The 15984-nt window shown below is 56.1% G+C and overlaps 3 protein-coding genes across 3 annotated transcripts; all 3 read left to right on the top strand.

Moving 5' to 3' along the window:
* The first annotated feature begins 7096 nt into the window (after positions 1 to 7096).
* LOC129405867 (ubiquitin carboxyl-terminal hydrolase 17-like protein 6) lies at positions 7097 to 8563 on the top strand. The gene has a single exon (XM_055143549.1). The coding sequence runs from the start codon at positions 7097 to 7099 to the stop codon at positions 8561 to 8563; it is 1467 nt and encodes a 488-aa protein (XP_054999524.1).
* A 2852-nt stretch (positions 8564 to 11415) lies between these two features.
* On the top strand, positions 11416 to 12882 carry LOC129405866 (ubiquitin carboxyl-terminal hydrolase 17-like protein 6). Its single transcript, XM_055143548.1, has one exon. It carries the CDS (start codon positions 11416 to 11418, stop codon positions 12880 to 12882), a length of 1467 nt encoding a protein of 488 aa, XP_054999523.1.
* A 1435-nt stretch (positions 12883 to 14317) lies between these two features.
* Positions 14318 to 15784, top strand: LOC129405865 (ubiquitin carboxyl-terminal hydrolase 17-like protein 6). Its single transcript, XM_055143547.1, has one exon. It carries the CDS (start codon positions 14318 to 14320, stop codon positions 15782 to 15784), a length of 1467 nt encoding a protein of 488 aa, XP_054999522.1.
* Positions 15785 to 15984: the final 200 nt, after the last annotated feature.

Here is a 15984-nt window from a genome sequence, read left to right as displayed (position 1 = left end):
CGTATGAGAGAAAGAGAAGAGAGTTGTGCGTGTGTGTACTCTTTGTGAGCTTGTGTGTGCTATCGCGCACGCGCATGCCTCTGTTTCCGATGAGCCTCTGGAGACAGAGCGTCCCTTAGGGCCCCCTGGGACCCTGGACCTAAGCGGGGTGGTGGTTGACCTGGTGCAGCACTCAGAAATGTGCTCCGGGGAAGCCTTATGGGCTGTACCATCTCTCGGTTGATTTCCAGCTGTAGACAATTGTTTGCGACTTTATACATTTGATTTGTAACTTTTGTGTGATCCTAGACATTTTAGTGAACATGATTTCTATAAAAGTGTACTGGAGTAGTTGCACATGCGCGGTGGGGGGCTAGGGGGGTGGGTGGAAGGGGGGACGTATACCGTGATTCTTGGTGGTGGTATACGTGCACTGGTGAATGGGTGGGTGTTTGAGCATCGCATAACTGAGACTTCAACCTGTAAGCTTTGTAACTTTCCACAGGGTGATTCAATAAAGAATAAAATAAAATGAAAGCAATTTTAAAAATGTGTACTGGCGTAATTCTTTTTTGTTTGCATTGTTTCGTTGGGTTTGCTCACACCCAGCAATGCTCACGACTTTCTCCTGACTCTGTGCTCAAGGATTTCCTCCTCCCATCCCATGAAACCATATGTGAGTGGATGCAGGACCTGAGCTGGGCTGGTGTGAAAAATACAAGCGAGTGTGGGTGGAAGGGGTGTTGTCAAAAAAGACAAAGATTCCTCCTGGGGGGAGGGCGAGATGACGGCTTCGTCACGTTCTGTTGTCCGAGGGCTCTCGGGGCAGTTCTCTCTCACGCACCTAGCTTGTGTTCAGTGTTCTCGAGCTGCTGTGTATGGAGCGGATTTATCCATCCCTTTCTTCGGTTCTACCTTTTGATGCCTCTACAAGATAGACTATCTCCGAGTAATGTGCAGCAGAGGAGCATGCCTGAGGAGGTGCTGGGCCAGTCCGAAGGGCTCTGGAGACAGAGCGTCCCTTAGGGCCCAAGAGTATCTTGCATGCACGGCAGAGCCTGTCAAGCTACCCGTGGCATATTCGATATGCCAAAAACAGTAACAACAAGGCTCACAATGAAAATGTTACTAGTGGCCACTCGAACAAATCAATGAGCAACAGGATGACAGTGATCAAATATATTTATTACATATCGATTAAATCTGACGAATATTAATTATATTTTATATAATACTTTTTCCACATAACCCTTCTAAAACTTACTTCCAAAGTCATTTGGTGATTTTTCACTCATCATACCCACCAAAGGAAGGAAGGGTGCAGGGTTTTGGATTTGGATACCATTTCTCACTGAATCTCTGTGTCTGTGTCTGTCTCTCTCTGACTCCCTGTCTCTCTCTCTTACAGACACACACTTGTGATACCTTCGAAGTTAGTGCTAGAGAAACTTTTCGTATGAGAGAAAGAGAAGAGAGTTGTGCGTGTGTGTACTGTTTGTGAGCTTGTGTGCGCTATCGCGCACGCGCATGCCTCTGTTTCCGATGAGCCTCTGGAGACAGAGCGTCCCTTAGGGCCCCCTGGGACCCTGGACCTAAGCGGGGTGGTGGTTGACCTGGTGCAGCACTCAGAAATGTGCTCCGGGGAAGCCTTATGGGCTGTACCATCTCTCGGTTGATTTCCAGCTGTAGACAATTGTTTGCGACTTTATACATTTGATTTATAACTTTTGTGTGATCCTAGACCCTTTAATGAACATGACTTTTATAAAAGTGTACTGGCGCGGTGGGGGGCTGGGGAGGTGGCGGGAAGAGGGGAGGTATACCGTGATTCTTGGTGGTGGGATACGTGCACTGGTGAATGGATGGGTGTTTGAGCATCGCATAACGGAGAGTTCAACCTGTAAGCTTTGTAACTTTCCACACGGTGATTCAGTAAAGAATAAAATAAAATGGAAGCAATTTTAAAAATGTGTACTGGCGTAATTCTTTTTTGTTTGCATTGTTTCGTTGGGTTTGCTCACACCCAGCTAGCTCACGACTTTCTCCTGACTCTGTGCTCAGGGATTTCCTCCTCCCATCCCATGAAACCATATGTGAGTGGATGCAGGACCTGAGCTGGGCTGGTGTGAATAATACAAGCGAGTGGGGGTGGAAGGGGTATTATCAAACAATACAAAGATTCCTCCAGGGGGGAGGGGGTGATGACGGCTGTGTCACGTTCTGTTGTCCGAGGGCTCTCGGGGCAGTTCTCTCTCTCACCAAGCTTGTGTTCAGTGTTCTCGAGCTGCTGTGTATGGAGCAGATTTATCCATCCCTTTCTTCGGTTCTACCTTTTGATGCCTCTACAAGATAGACTATCTCCATGTAATGTGCAGCAGAGGAGCATGCCTGAGGAGGTGCTGGGCCAGTCCGAAGGGCTCTGGAGACAGAGCGTCCCTTAGGGCCCAAGAGTATCTTGCACGCACGGCAGAGCCTGTCAAGCTACCCGTGGCATATTCGATATGCCAAAAACAGTCACAACAAGGCTCACAATGAAAATGTTACTAGTGGCCACTCGAACAAATCAATGAGCAACAGGATGACAGTGATCATATATATTTATAACATATCGATTAGATCTGACGAATATTAATCATATTTTATATAATACTTTTTCCACATAACCCTTCTAAAACTTACTTCCAAAGGCATTTGGTGATTTTTCCCTCATCATACCCACCAAAGGAAGGAAGGGTGCAGGGTTTTGGATTTGGATACCATTTCTCACTGAATCTCTGTGTCTGTGTCTGTCTCTCTCTGACTCCCTGTCTCTCTCTCTTACAGACACACACTTGTGATACCTTCGAAGTTAGTGCCAGAGAAACTTTTCGTATGAGAGAAAGAGAAGAGAGTTGTGCGTGTGTGTACTCTTTGTGAGCTTGTGTGTGCTATCGCGCACGCGCATGCCTCTGTTTCCGATGAGCCTCTGGAGACAGAGCGTCCCTTAGGGCCCCCTGGGACCCTGGACCTAAGCGGGGTGGTGGTTGACCTGGTGCAGCACTCAGAAATGTGCTCCGGGGAAGCCTTATGGGCTGTACCATCTCTCGGTTGATTTCCAGCTGTAGACAATTGTTTGCGACTTTATACATTTGATTTATAACTTTTGTGTGATCCTAGACCCTTTAATGAACATGACTTTTATAAAAGTGTACTGGCGCGGTGGGGGGCTGGGGAGGTGGCGGGAAGAGGGGAGGTATACCGTGATTCTTGGTGGTGGGATACGTGCACTGGTGAATGGATGGGTGTTTCAGCATCGCATAACGGAGAGTTCAACCTGTAAGCTTTGTAACTTTCCACACGGTGATTCAGTAAAGAATAAAATAAAATGGAAGCAATTTTAAAAATGTGTACTGGCGTAATTCTTTTTTGTTTGCATTGTTTCGTTGGGTTTGCTCACACCCAGCTAGCTCACGACTTTCTCCTGACTCTGTGCTCAGGGATTTCCTCCTCCGATCCCATGAAACCATATGTGAGTGGATGCAGGACCTGAGCTGGGCTGGTGTGAAAAATACAAGCGAGTGTGGGTGGAAGGGGTGTTGTCAAAAAAGACAAAGATTCCTCCTGGGGGGAGGGGGAGATGACGGCTTCGTCACGTTCTGTTGTCCGAGGGCTCTCGGGGCAGTTCTCTCTCACGCACCTAGCTTGTGTTCAGTGTTCCCGAGCTGCTGTGTATGGAGCGGATTTATCCATCCCTTTCTTCGGTTCTACCTTTTGATGCCTCTACAAGATAGACTATCTCCGAGTAATGTGCAGCAGAGGAGCATGCCTGAGGAGGTGCTGGGCCAGTCCGAAGGGCTCTGGAGACAGAGCGTCCCTTAGGGCCCAAGAGTATCTTGCACGCACGGCAGAGCCTGTCATGCTACCCGTGGCATATTCGATATGCCAAAAACAGTAACAACAAGGCTCACAATGAAAATGTTACTAGTGGCCACTCGAACAAATCAATGAGCAACAGGATGAGAGTGATCAAATATATTTATTACATATCGATTAAATCTGACGAATATTAATTATATTTTATATAATACTTTTTCCACATAACCCTTCTAAAACTTACTTCCAAAGGCATTTGGTGATTTTTCCCTCAAAATACCCACCAAAGGAAGGAAGGGTGCAGGGTTTTGGATTTGGATACCATTTCTCACTGACTCTCTGTGTCTGTTTCTGTCTCTCTCTGTCTCCCTGTCTCTCTCTCTTACAGACACACACTTGTGATACCTTTGAAGTTAGTGCTAGAGAAACTTTTCGTATGAGAGAAAGAGAAGAGAGTTGTGCGTGTGTGTACTCTTTGTGAGCTTGTGTGTGCTATCGCGCACGCGCATGCCTCTGTTTCCGATGAGCCTCTGGAGACAGAGCGTCCCTTAGGGCCCCCTGGGACCCTGGACCTAAGCGGGGTGGTGGTTGACCTGGTGCAGCACTCAGAAATGTGCTCCGGGGAAGCCTTATGGGCTGTACCATCTCTCGGTTGATTTCCAGCTGTAGACAATTGTTTGCGACTTTATACATTTGATTTGTAACTTTTGTGTGATCCTAGACATTTTAGTGAACATGATTTCTATAAAAGTGTACTGGAGTAGTTGCACATGCGCGGTGGGGGGCTAGGGGGGTGGGTGGAAGGGGGGACGTATACCGTGATTCTTGGTGGTGGTATACGTGCACTGGTGAATGGGTGGGTGTTTGAGCATCGCATAACTGAGACTTCAACCTGTAAGCTTTGTAACTTTCCACAGGGTGATTCAATAAAGAATAAAATAAAATGAAAGCAATTTTAAAAATGTGTACTGGCGTAATTCTTTTTTGTTTGCATTGTTTCGTTGGGTTTGCTCACACCCAGCAATGCTCACGACTTTCTCCTGACTCTGTGCTCAGGGATTTCCTCCTCCCATCCCATGAAACCATATGTGAGTGGATGCAGGACCTGAGCTGGGCTGGTGTGAAAAATACAAGCGAGTGTGGGTGGAAGGGGTGTTGTCAAAAAAGACAAAGATTCCTCCTGGGGGGAGGGCGAGATGACGGCTTCGTCACGTTCTGTTGTCCGAGGGCTCTCGGGGCAGTTCTCTCTCACGCACCTAGCTTGTGTTCAGTGTTCTCGAGCTGCTGTGTATGGATCGGATTTATCCATCCCTTTCTTCGGTTCTACCTTTTGATGCCTCTACAAGATAGACTATCTCCGAGTAATGTGCAGCAGAGGAGCATGCCTGAGGAGGTGCTGGGCCAGTCCGAAGGGCTCTGGAGACAGAGCGTCCCTTAGGGCCCAAGAGTATCTTGCATGCACGGCAGAGCCTGTCAAGCTACCCGTGGCATATTCGATATGCCAAAAACAGTAACAACAAGGCTCACAATGAAAATGTTACTAGTGGCCACTCGAACAAATCAATGAGCAACAGGATGACAGTGATCAAATATATTTATTACATATCGATTAAATCTGACGAATATTAATTATATTTTATATAATACTTTTTCCACATAACCCTTCTAAAACTTACTTCCAAAGTCATTTGGTGATTTTTCCCTCATCATACCCACCAAAGGAAGGAAGGGTGCAGGGTTTTGGATTTGGATACCATTTCTCACTGAATCTCTGTGTCTGTGTCTGTCTCTCTCTGACTCCCTGTCTCTCTCTCTTACAGACACACACTTGTGATACCTTCGAAGTTAGTGCTAGAGAAACTTTTCGTATGAGAGAAAGAGAAGAGAGTTGTGCGTGTGTGTACTGTTTGTGAGCCTGTGTGTGCTATCGCGCACGCGCATGCCTCTGTTTCCGATGAGCCTCTGGAGACAGAGCGTCCCTTAGGGCCCCCTGGGACCCTGGACCTAAGCGGGGTGGTGGTTGACCTGGTGCAGCACTCAGAAATATGCTCCGGGGAAGCCTTATGGGCTGTACCATCTCTCGGTTGATTTCCAGCTGTAGACAATTGTTTGCGACTTTATACATTTGATTTATAACTTTTGTGTGATCCTAGACACTTTAATGAACAAGACTTTTATAAAAGTGTACTGGCGCGGTGGGGGGCTGGGGAGGTGGCGGGAAGAGGGGAGGTATACCGTGATTCTTGGTGGTGGGATACTTGCACTGGTGAATGGATGGGTGTTTCAGCATCGCATAACTGAGACTTCAACCTGTAAGCTTTGTAACTTTCCCCACGGTGATTCAATAAAGAATAAAATAAAATGAAAGCAATTTTAAAAATGTGCACTGGCGTAATTCTTTTTTGTTTGCATTGTTTCGTTGGGTTTGCTCACACCCAGCTAGCTCACGACTTTCTCCTGACTCTGTGCTCAGGGATTTCCTCCTCCCATCCCATGAAACCATATGTGAGTGGATGCAGGACCTGAGCTGGGCTGGTGTGAAAAATACAAGCGAGTGTGGGTGGAAGGGGTGTTGTCAAAAAATACAAAGATTCCTCCTGGGGGGAGGGGGAGATGACGGCTGCGTCACGTTCTGTTGTCCGAGGGCTCTCGGGGCAGTTCTCTCTCACGCACCTAGCATGTGTTCAGTGTTCCCGAGTTGCTGTGTATGGAGCGGATTTATCCACCCCTTTCTTCGGTTCTACCTTTTGATGCCTCTACAAGATAGACTATCTCCGTGTAATGTGCAGCAGAGGAGCATGCCTGAGGAGGTGCTGGGCCAGTCCGAAGGGCTCTGGAGACAGAGCGTCCCTTAGGGCCCCCTGGACCGGCCGCCCTCTATGCTTGCCACAGCCTGCTGTGGACGTCCGCTTGGGGGTCAGGTGAGCTGAGGGATTGGTCACACACTCACTCTCCCGTCATTGGGATTGGACAGGTTGGAGATGGGTGGGTCTCGTCCAGGGGCTGCTGGGTCAGGCCAGACAGTATTTAGGGACTCGCCCGCCAGGAGGTTGGGCTTCTCTCCAGCGCTCTGCCAGGAGGTTGGGCCTCTCTCCAGCGCTCTGCCAGGAGTTCGGGCTTCTCTCCAGCGCTCTGCCAGGAGTTCGGGCTTCTCTCCAGCGCTCTGCCAAGGGAAGTCGTCGTTCCGACGAAGTCTTGGTCGCCGAGTTCTGGGGGCACGGAGGCCCCTTCTCTGCACCGGGCAGCTTTCCCCCCAAGGCAAGAGATGGCACACGCCGAATCCTGGAGCAGCAAGAACGCTGAAGTCTGCAGCGCCACGGCCCTACAGTCGCCGGGCCCGACGTCCCAGGTGGGTCTGGCTCCCCCGGGCCAGGGCCAGGGCCGGGCTGGCGCCAAGGCTCTCCCTCCCCAGGGGAAGATGGGGCGTGCCGTGGGAGCCGGGCTGCGGAACGTCGGGAACAGCTGCTACGTGAACGCCGCCCTGCAGTGTCTGACCTACACCCCGGCCCTGGCCAGCTGGGCAGCGTCCGGGCTTCATGGCGGCGCCCACGGCCAGCGGCCCTGCTGCAGGTCGTGCGGCGTGCGGGCGCACATCGGCCGGGCCCGGCGCCACCCCGGGGAGGTCCTCGCGCCGTGCCCCTCGCTGCTGGCCGGATTCCACAGGGAGCGGCAGGAAGACGCGCACGAGTTCCTCATGTTCACGCTGGACGCCATGCAGCAAGGCTGCCCGCAGGACGGCGGGCGGGAGCCGGCCGACATCCCGGGCATCTTTGGAGGCCGCTGGCGGTCCCAGGTGCAGTGTCTGCGCTGCCTGGCCGTCTCCGACACCTTTGAACCTTACCTGGACGTGGCGCTGGACGTGGGAGCGGCGCCGAGCGTGGCCCAAGCCCTGCGAGAGCTGGTGAGGCCCGAGAGACTGGAGGGGGAGGACGCCTACCTGTGCGGCACCTGCGGCCAGAAGACGCCCGCCACCAAGACGCTGACCCTGCACGCGGCCTCGCGGGTCCTGATGCTGGTGCTGAAGAGGTTCTGCCAGGGCGGCGACGCCAAGCTGGCTGGGCACGTGAGCTACCCCGAGTGCCTGGACGTGGGCGGCTGCACGTCGGAGCGCCAGGAGGGGCCTCTCGCGTACGTGCTCTACGCCGTCCTTGTGCACACGGGCTGGAGCTCTCACGGTGGCCACTACCTGTGCTACGTCAGAGCGGGGGACGGCCAGTGGTACCAGATGGACGACGCCAGGGTCAGCGCCTGCGACGCGTCCCACGTCCTCAGCCAGCAGGCCTACGTCCTCTTCTACGCGCAGAAGGCCGAGTGGGAGAGAGTCGGCGGCGACTGGGGCTGGGCCGGCCCGGAGGGGCCAGGCTGCGGGGCCTCGGCGATGCCCAGGGAGCGGCCGGGCCGTCCTGCCAGGGACCGCGAGCCCTCGGTGTCTGGCCACCTCGAGCCTTGCGAGGACTCTTCTGCCATCAGCCTGGACTGCTGGAGGCGGCTGCAGGAGCAGAGCCGGCCCAAGCCGCCGCCCGGCCTCAGGAGGACGGTTGCCGCCCTGCCCGCCAACGCAGTGGTCATCCACCGCTCCAGACACAGCCACGGGGCGCCCTGGGAGCAGCCTGAGCCCCGGAAAGCTGCCCCAGAAACGTGTGCCACGGCCGCCAAGAGGAAGAGCAGGAAAGGCCAGAAAAGCCTGCGGGTCCTGCACAGCCTTCAGCTCCCACGGGGGCCCCGCCTCTGACAGCCCAGCGGCCGGCGCCAGATCCAGCACCACGGCACCAAGCGTGTGCCCTCTGCTGCCTGCCGAGACGATTTTCCTATGACCCAGCATGTGGGTGGCCGCTTCGCACCCCTTAGTCTTTGCCGGGACGCGCAAACATAAGTCCTAGTGTCGGGTGGGGGGGGGAGGGTGGTGATGATCCGGGTGCGGCACTCAGAACTGTGCTCCGGGGGAGCCTTATGGGCTGTACCATCTCTCGGTTGATTTCCAGCTGTGGACAATTGTTTGCTACTTTATACATTTGATTTGTAACTTTTGTGTGATCCTAGACATTTTAGTGAACATGACGTTTATAAAAGTGTACTGGCGTAGTTACACATGCGCGGTGGGGGGCTAGGGAGGTGGGGGGAAGGGGGGAGGTATACCGTGATACTTGGTGGTGGGATACGTGCACTGGTGAATGGATGGGTGTTTCAGCATCGCATAACTGAGACTTCAACCTGTAAGCTTTGTAACTTTGCCCACGGTGATTCAATAAAGAATAAAATAAAATGAATGAAATTTTAAAAATGTGTACTGGCGTAATTCTTTTTTGTTTGCATTGTTTCGTTGGGTTTGCTCACACCCAGCAATGCTCACGACTTTCTCCTGACTCTGTGCTCAGGGATTTCCTCCTCCCATCCCATGAAACCATATGTGAGTGGATGCAGGACCTGAGCTGGGCTGGTGTGAAAAATACAAGCGAGTGTGGGTGGAAGGGGTGTTGTCAAAAAATACAAAGATTCCTCCTGGGGGGAGGGGGAGATGACGGCTGCGTCACGTTCTGTTGTCCGAGGGCTCTCGGGGCAGTTCTCTCTCACGCACCAAGCTTGTGTTCAGTGTTCTCGAGCTGCTGTGTATGGAGCGGATTTATCCATCCCTTTCTTCGGTTCTACCTTTTGATGCCTCTACAAGATAGACTATCTCCGTGTAATGTGCAGCAGAGGAGCATGCCTGAGGAGGTGCTGGGCCAGTCCGAAGGGCTCTGGAGACAGAGCGTCCCGTAGGGCCCAAGAGTATCTTGCACGCACGGCAGAGCCTGTCAAGATACCCGTGGCATATTCGATATGCCAAAAACAGTCACAACAAGGCTCACAATGAAAATGTTACTAGTGGCCACTCGAACAAATCAATGAGCAACAGGATGACAGTGATCATATATATTTATAACATATCGATTAAATCTGATGAATATTAATTATATTTTATATAATACTTTTTCCACATAACCCTTCTAAAACTTACTTCCAAAGTCATTTGGTGATTTTTCCCTCAACATACCCACCAAAGGAAGGAAGGGTGCAGGGTTTTGGATGTGGATGCCATTTCTCACTGACTCTCTGTGTCTGTTTCTGTCTCTCTCTGTCTCCCTGTCTCTCTCGCTTACAGACACACACTTGTGATACCTTCGAAGTTAGTGCTAGAGAAACTTTTCGTATGAGAGAAAGAGAAGAGAGTTGTGCGTGTGTGTACTGTTTGTGAGCCTGTGTGTGCTATCGCGCACGCGCATGCCTCTGTTTCCGATGAGCCTCTGGAGACAGAGCGTCCCTTAGGGCCCCCTGGGACCCTGGACCTAAGCGGGGTGGTGGTTGACCTGGTGCAGCACTCAGAAATGTGCTCCGGGGAAGCCTTATGGGCTGTACCATCTCTCGGTTGATTTCCAGCTGTAGACAATTGTTTGCGACTTTATACATTTGATTTATAACTTTTGTGTGATCCTAGACACTTTAATGAACAAGACTTTTATAAAAGTGTACTGGCGCGGTGGGGGGCTGGGGAGGTGGCGGGAAGAGGGGAGGTATACCGTGATTCTTGGTGGTGGGATACTTGCACTGGTGAATGGATGGGTGTTTCAGCATCGCATAACTGAGACTTCAACCTGTAAGCTTTGTAACTTTCCCCACGGTGATTCAATAAAGAATAAAATAAAATGAAAGCAATTTTAAAAATGTGCACTGGCGTAATTCTTTTTTGTTTGCATTGTTTCGTTGGGTTTGCTCACACCCAGCTAGCTCACGACTTTCTCCTGACTCTGTGCTCAGGGATTTCCTCCTCCCATCCCATGAAACCATATGTGAGTGGATGCAGGACCTGAGCTGGGCTGGTGTGAAAAATACAAGCGAGTGTGGGTGGAAGGGGTGTTGTCAAAAAAGACAAAGATTCCTCCTGGGGGGAGGGGGAGATGACGGCTGCGTCACGTTCTGTTGTCCGAGGGCTCTCGGGGCAGTTCTCTCTCACGCACCTAGCATGTGTTCAGTGTTCCCGAGTTGCTGTGTATGGAGCGGATTTATCCATCCCTTTCTTCGGTTCTACCTTTTGATGCCTCTACAAGATAGACTATCTCCGTGTATTGTGCAGCAGAGGAGCATGCCTGAGGAGGTGCTGGGCCAGTCCGAAGGGCTCTGGAGACAGAGCGTCCCTTAGGGCCCCCTGGACCGGCCACCCTCTATGCTTGCCACAGCCTGCTGTGGACGTCCGCTTGGGGGTCAGGTGAGCTGAGGGATTGGTCACACACTCACTCTCCCGTCATTGGGATTGGACAGGTTGGAGATGGGTGGGTCTCGTCCAGGGGCTGCTGGGTCAGGCCAGACAGTATTTAGGGACTCGCCCGCCAGGAGGTTGGGCTTCTCTCCAGCGCTCTGCCAGGAGGTTGGGCCTCTCTCCAGCGCTCTGCCAGGAGTTCGGGCTTCTCTCCAGCGCTCTGCCAGGGGTTCGGGCTTCTCTCCAGCGCTCTGCCAAGGGAAGTCGTCGTTCCGACGAAGTCTTGGTCGCCGAGTTCTGGGGGCACGGAGGCCCCTTCTCTGCACCGGGCAGCTTTCCCCCCAAGGCAAGAGATGGCACACGCCGAATCCTGGAGCAGCAAGAACGCTGAAGTCTGCAGCGCCACGGCCCTACAGTCGCCGGGCCCGACGTCCCAGGTGGGTCTGGCTCCCCCGGGCCAGGGCCAGGGCCGGGCTGGCGCCAAGGCTCTCCCTCCCCAGGGGAAGATGGGGCGTGCCGTGGGAGCCGGGCTGCGGAACGTCGGGAACAGCTGCTACGTGAACGCCGCCCTGCAGTGTCTGACCTACACCCCGGCCCTGGCCAGCTGGGCAGCGTCCGGGCTTCATGGCGGCGCCCACGGCCAGCGGCCCTGCTGCAGGTCGTGCGGCGTGCGGGCGCACATCGGCCGGGCCCGGCGCCACCCCGGGGAGGTCCTCGCGCCGTGCCCCTCGCTGCTGGCCGGATTCCACAGGGAGCGGCAGGAAGACGCGCACGAGTTCCTCATGTTCACGCTGGACGCCATGCAGCAAGGCTGCCCGCAGGACGGCGGGCGGGAGCCGGCCGACATCCCGGGCATCTTTGGAGGCCGCTGGCGGTCCCAGGTGCAGTGTCTGCGCTGCCTGGCCGTCTCCGACACCTTTGAACCTTACCTGGACGTGGCGCTGGACGTGGGAGCGGCGCCGAGCGTGGCCCAAGCCCTGCGAGAGCTGGTGAGGCCCGAGAGACTGGAGGGGGAGGACGCCTACCTGTGCGGCACCTGCGGCCAGAAGACGCCCGCCACCAAGACGCTGACCCTGCACGCGGCCTCGCGGGTCCTGATGCTGGTGCTGAAGAGGTTCTGCCAGGGCGGCGACGCCAAGCTGGCTGGGCACGTGAGCTACCCCGAGTGCCTGGACGTGGGCGGCTGCACGTCGGAGCGCCAGGAGGGGCCTCTCGCGTACGTGCTCTACGCCGTCCTGGTGCACACGGGCTGGAGCTCTCACGGTGGCCACTACCTGTGCTACGTCAGAGCGGGGGACGGCCAGTGGTACCAGATGGACGACGCCAGGGTCAGCGCCTGCGACGCGTCCCGCGTCCTCAGCCAGCAGGCCTACGTCCTCTTCTACGCGCAGAAGGCCGAGTGGGAGAGAGTCGGCGGCGACTGGGGCTGGGCCGGCCCGGAGGGGCCAGGCTGCGGGGCCTCGGCGATGCCCAGGGAGCGGCCGGGCCGTCCTGCCAGGGACCGCGAGCCCTCGGTGTCTGGCCACCTCGAGCCTTGCGAGGACTCTTCTGCCATCAGCCTGGACTGCTGGAGGCGGCTGCAGGAGCAGAGCCGGCCCAAGCCGCCGCCCGGCCTCAGGAGGACGGTTGCCGCCCTGCCCGCCAACGCAGTGGTCATCCACCGCTCCAGACACAGCCACGGGGCGCCCTGGGAGCAGCCTGAGCCCCGGAAAGCTGCCCCAGAAACGTGTGCCACGGCCGCCAAGAGGAAGAGCAGGAAAGGCCAGAAAAGCCTGCGGGTCCTGCACAGCCTTCAGCTCCCACGGGGGCCCCGCCTCTGACAGCCCAGCGGCCGGCGCCAGATCCAGCACCACGGCACCAAGCGTGTGCCCTCTGCTGCCTGCCGAGACGATTTTCCTATGACCCAGCATGTGGGTGGCCGCTTCGCACCCCTTAGTCTTTGCCGGGACGCGCAAACATAAGTCCTAGTGTCGGGTGGGGGGGGGAGGGTGGTGATGATCCGGGTGCGGCACTCAGAACTGTGCTCCGGGGGAGCCTTATGGGCTGTACCATCTCTCGGTTGATTTCCAGCTGTGGACAATTGTTTGCTACTTTATACATTTGATTTAAAACTTTTGTGTGATCCTAGACATTTTAGTGAACATGACGTTTATAAAAGTGTACTGGCGTAGTTACACATGCGCGGTGGGGGGCTGGGGAGGTGGGGGGAAGGGGGGAGGTATACCGTGATACTTGGTGGTGGGATACGTGCACTGGTGAATGGATGGGTGTTTCAGCATCGCATAACTGAGACTTCAACCTGTAAGCTTTGTAACTTTGCCCACGGTGATTCAATAAAGAATAAAATAAAATGAATGAAATTTTAAAAATGTGTACTGGCGTAATTCTTTTTTGTTTGCATTGTTTCGTTGGGTTTGCTCACACCCAGCAATGCTCACGACTTTCTCCTGACTCTGTGCTCAGGGATTTCCTCCTCCCATCCCATGAAACCATATGTGAGTGGATGCAGGACCTGAGCTGGGCTGGTGTGAAAAATACAAGCGAGTGTGGGTGGAAGGGGTGTTGTCAAAAAATACAAAGATTCCTCCTGGGGGGAGGGGGAGATGACGGCTGCGTCACGTTCTGTTGTCCGAGGGCTCTCGGGGCAGTTCTCTCTCACGCACCAAGCTTGTGTTCAGTGTTCTCGAGCTGCTGTGTATGGAGCGGATTTATCCATCCCTTTCTTCGGTTCTACCTTTTGATGCCTCTACAAGATAGACTATCTCCGTGTAATGTGCAGCAGAGGAGCATGCCTGAGGAGGTGCTGGGCCAGTCCGAAGGGCTCTGGAGACAGAGCGTCCCTTAGGGCCCCCTGGACCGGCCACCCTCTATGCTTGCCACAGCCTGCTGTGGACGTCCGCTTGGGGGTCAGGTGAGCTGAGGGATTGGTCACACACTCACTCTCCCGTCATTGGGATTGGACAGGTTGGAGATGGGTGGGTCTCGTCCAGGGGCTGCTGGGTCAGGCCAGACAGTATTTAGGGACTCGCCCGCCAGGAGGTTGGGCTTCTCTCCAGCGCTCTGCCAGGAGGTTGGGCCTCTCTCCAGCGCTCTGCCAGGAGTTCGGGCTTCTCTCCAGCGCTCTGCCAGGAGTTCGGGCTTCTCTCCAGCGCTCTGCCAAGGGAAGTCGTCGTTCCGACGAAGTCTTGGTCGCCGAGTTCTGGGGGCACGGAGGCCCCTTCTCTGCACCGGGCAGCTTTCCCCCCAAGGCAAGAGATGGCACACGCCGAATCCTGGAGCAGCAAGAACGCTGAAGTCTGCAGCGCCACGGCCCTACAGTCGCCGGGCCCGACGTCCCAGGTGGGTCTGGCTCCCCCGGGCCAGGGCCAGGGCCGGGCTGGCGCCAAGGCTCTCCCTCCCCAGGGGAAGATGGGGCGTGCCGTGGGAGCCGGGCTGCGGAACGTCGGGAACAGCTGCTACGTGAACGCCGCCCTGCAGTGTCTGACCTACACCCCGGCCCTGGCCAGCTGGGCAGCGTCCGGGCTTCATGGCGGCGCCCACGGCCAGCGGCCCTGCTGCAGGTCGTGCGGCGTGCGGGCGCACATCGGCCGGGCCCGGCGCCACCCCGGGGAGGTCCTCGCGCCGTGCCCCTCGCTGCTGGCCGGATTCCACAGGGAGCGGCAGGAAGACGCGCACGAGTTCCTCATGTTCACGCTGGACGCCATGCAGCAAGGCTGCCCGCAGGACGGCGGGCGGGAGCCGGCCGACATCCCGGGCATCTTTGGAGGCCGCTGGCGGTCCCAGGTGCAGTGTCTGCGCTGCCTGGCCGTCTCCGACACCTTTGAACCTTACCTGGACGTGTCGCTGGACGTGGGAGCGGCGCCGAGCGTGGCCCAAGCCCTGCGAGAGCTGGTGAGGCCCGAGAGACTGGAGGGGGAGGACGCCTACCTGTGCGGCACCTGCGGCCAGAAGACGCCCGCCACCAAGACGCTGACCCTGCACGCGGCCTCGCGGGTCCTGATGCTGGTGCTGAAGAGGTTCTGCCAGGGCGGCGACGCCAAGCTGGCTGGGCACGTGAGCTACCCCGAGTGCCTGGACGTGGGCGGCTGCACGTCGGAGCGCCAGGAGGGGCCTCTCGCGTACGTGCTCTACGCCGTCCTGGTGCACACGGGCTGGAGCTCTCACGGTGGCCACTACCTGTGCTACGTCAGAGCGGGGGACGGCCAGTGGTACCAGATGGACGACGCCAGGGTCAGCGCCTGCGACGCGTCCCGCGTCCTCAGCCAGCAGGCCTACGTCCTCTTCTACGCGCAGAAGGCCGAGTGGGAGAGAGTCGGCGGCGACTGGGGCTGGGCCGGCCCGGAGGGGCCAGGCTGCGGGGCCTCGGCGATGCCCAGGGAGCGGCCGGGCCGTCCTGCCAGGGACCGCGAGCCCTCGGTGTCTGGCCACCTCGAGCCTTGCGAGGACTCTTCTGCCATCAGCCTGGACTGCTGGAGGCGGCTGCAGGAGCAGAGCCGGCCCAAGCCGCCGCCCGGCCTCAGGAGGACGGTTGCCGCCCTGCCCGCCAACGCAGTGGTCATCCACCGCTCCAGACACAGCCACGGGGCGCCCTGGGAGCAGCCTGAGCCCCGGAAAGCTGCCCCAGAAACGTGTGCCACGGCCGCCAAGAGGAAGAGCAGGAAAGGCCAGAAAAGCCTGCGGGTCCTGCACAGCCTTCAGCTCCCACGGGGGCCCCGCCTCTGACAGCCCAGCGGCCGGCGCCAGATCCAGCACCACGGCACCAAGCGTGTGCCCTCTGCTGCCTGCCGAGACGATTTTCCTATGACCCAGCATGTCGGTGGCCGCTTCGCACCCCTTAGTCTTTGCCGGGACGCGCAAACATAAGGCCTAGTGTCGGGTGGGGGGGGGGTGGTGATGAACCGGGTGCGGCACTCAGAACTGTG

The sequence above is a fragment of the Sorex araneus genome, chromosome 6 (genome assembly GCF_027595985.1).
Source record: "Sorex araneus isolate mSorAra2 chromosome 6, mSorAra2.pri, whole genome shotgun sequence".
Classification (NCBI taxonomy): domain Eukaryota; kingdom Metazoa; phylum Chordata; class Mammalia; order Eulipotyphla; family Soricidae; genus Sorex; species Sorex araneus.
The sequence above is the reverse complement of the archived record's forward strand: the minus strand, read 5'-3'. Positions and strand labels throughout refer to the sequence as shown.

Bases quoted from the DNA above. Each gene is read 5' to 3' on its own strand.
- LOC129405867 (XM_055143549.1), top strand. From the start codon at position 7,097: ATGGCACACGCCGAATCCTGGAGCAGCAAGAACGCTGAAGTCTGCAGC.
- LOC129405866 (XM_055143548.1), top strand. From the start codon at position 11,416: ATGGCACACGCCGAATCCTGGAGCAGCAAGAACGCTGAAGTCTGCAGC.
- LOC129405865 (XM_055143547.1), top strand. From the start codon at position 14,318: ATGGCACACGCCGAATCCTGGAGCAGCAAGAACGCTGAAGTCTGCAGC.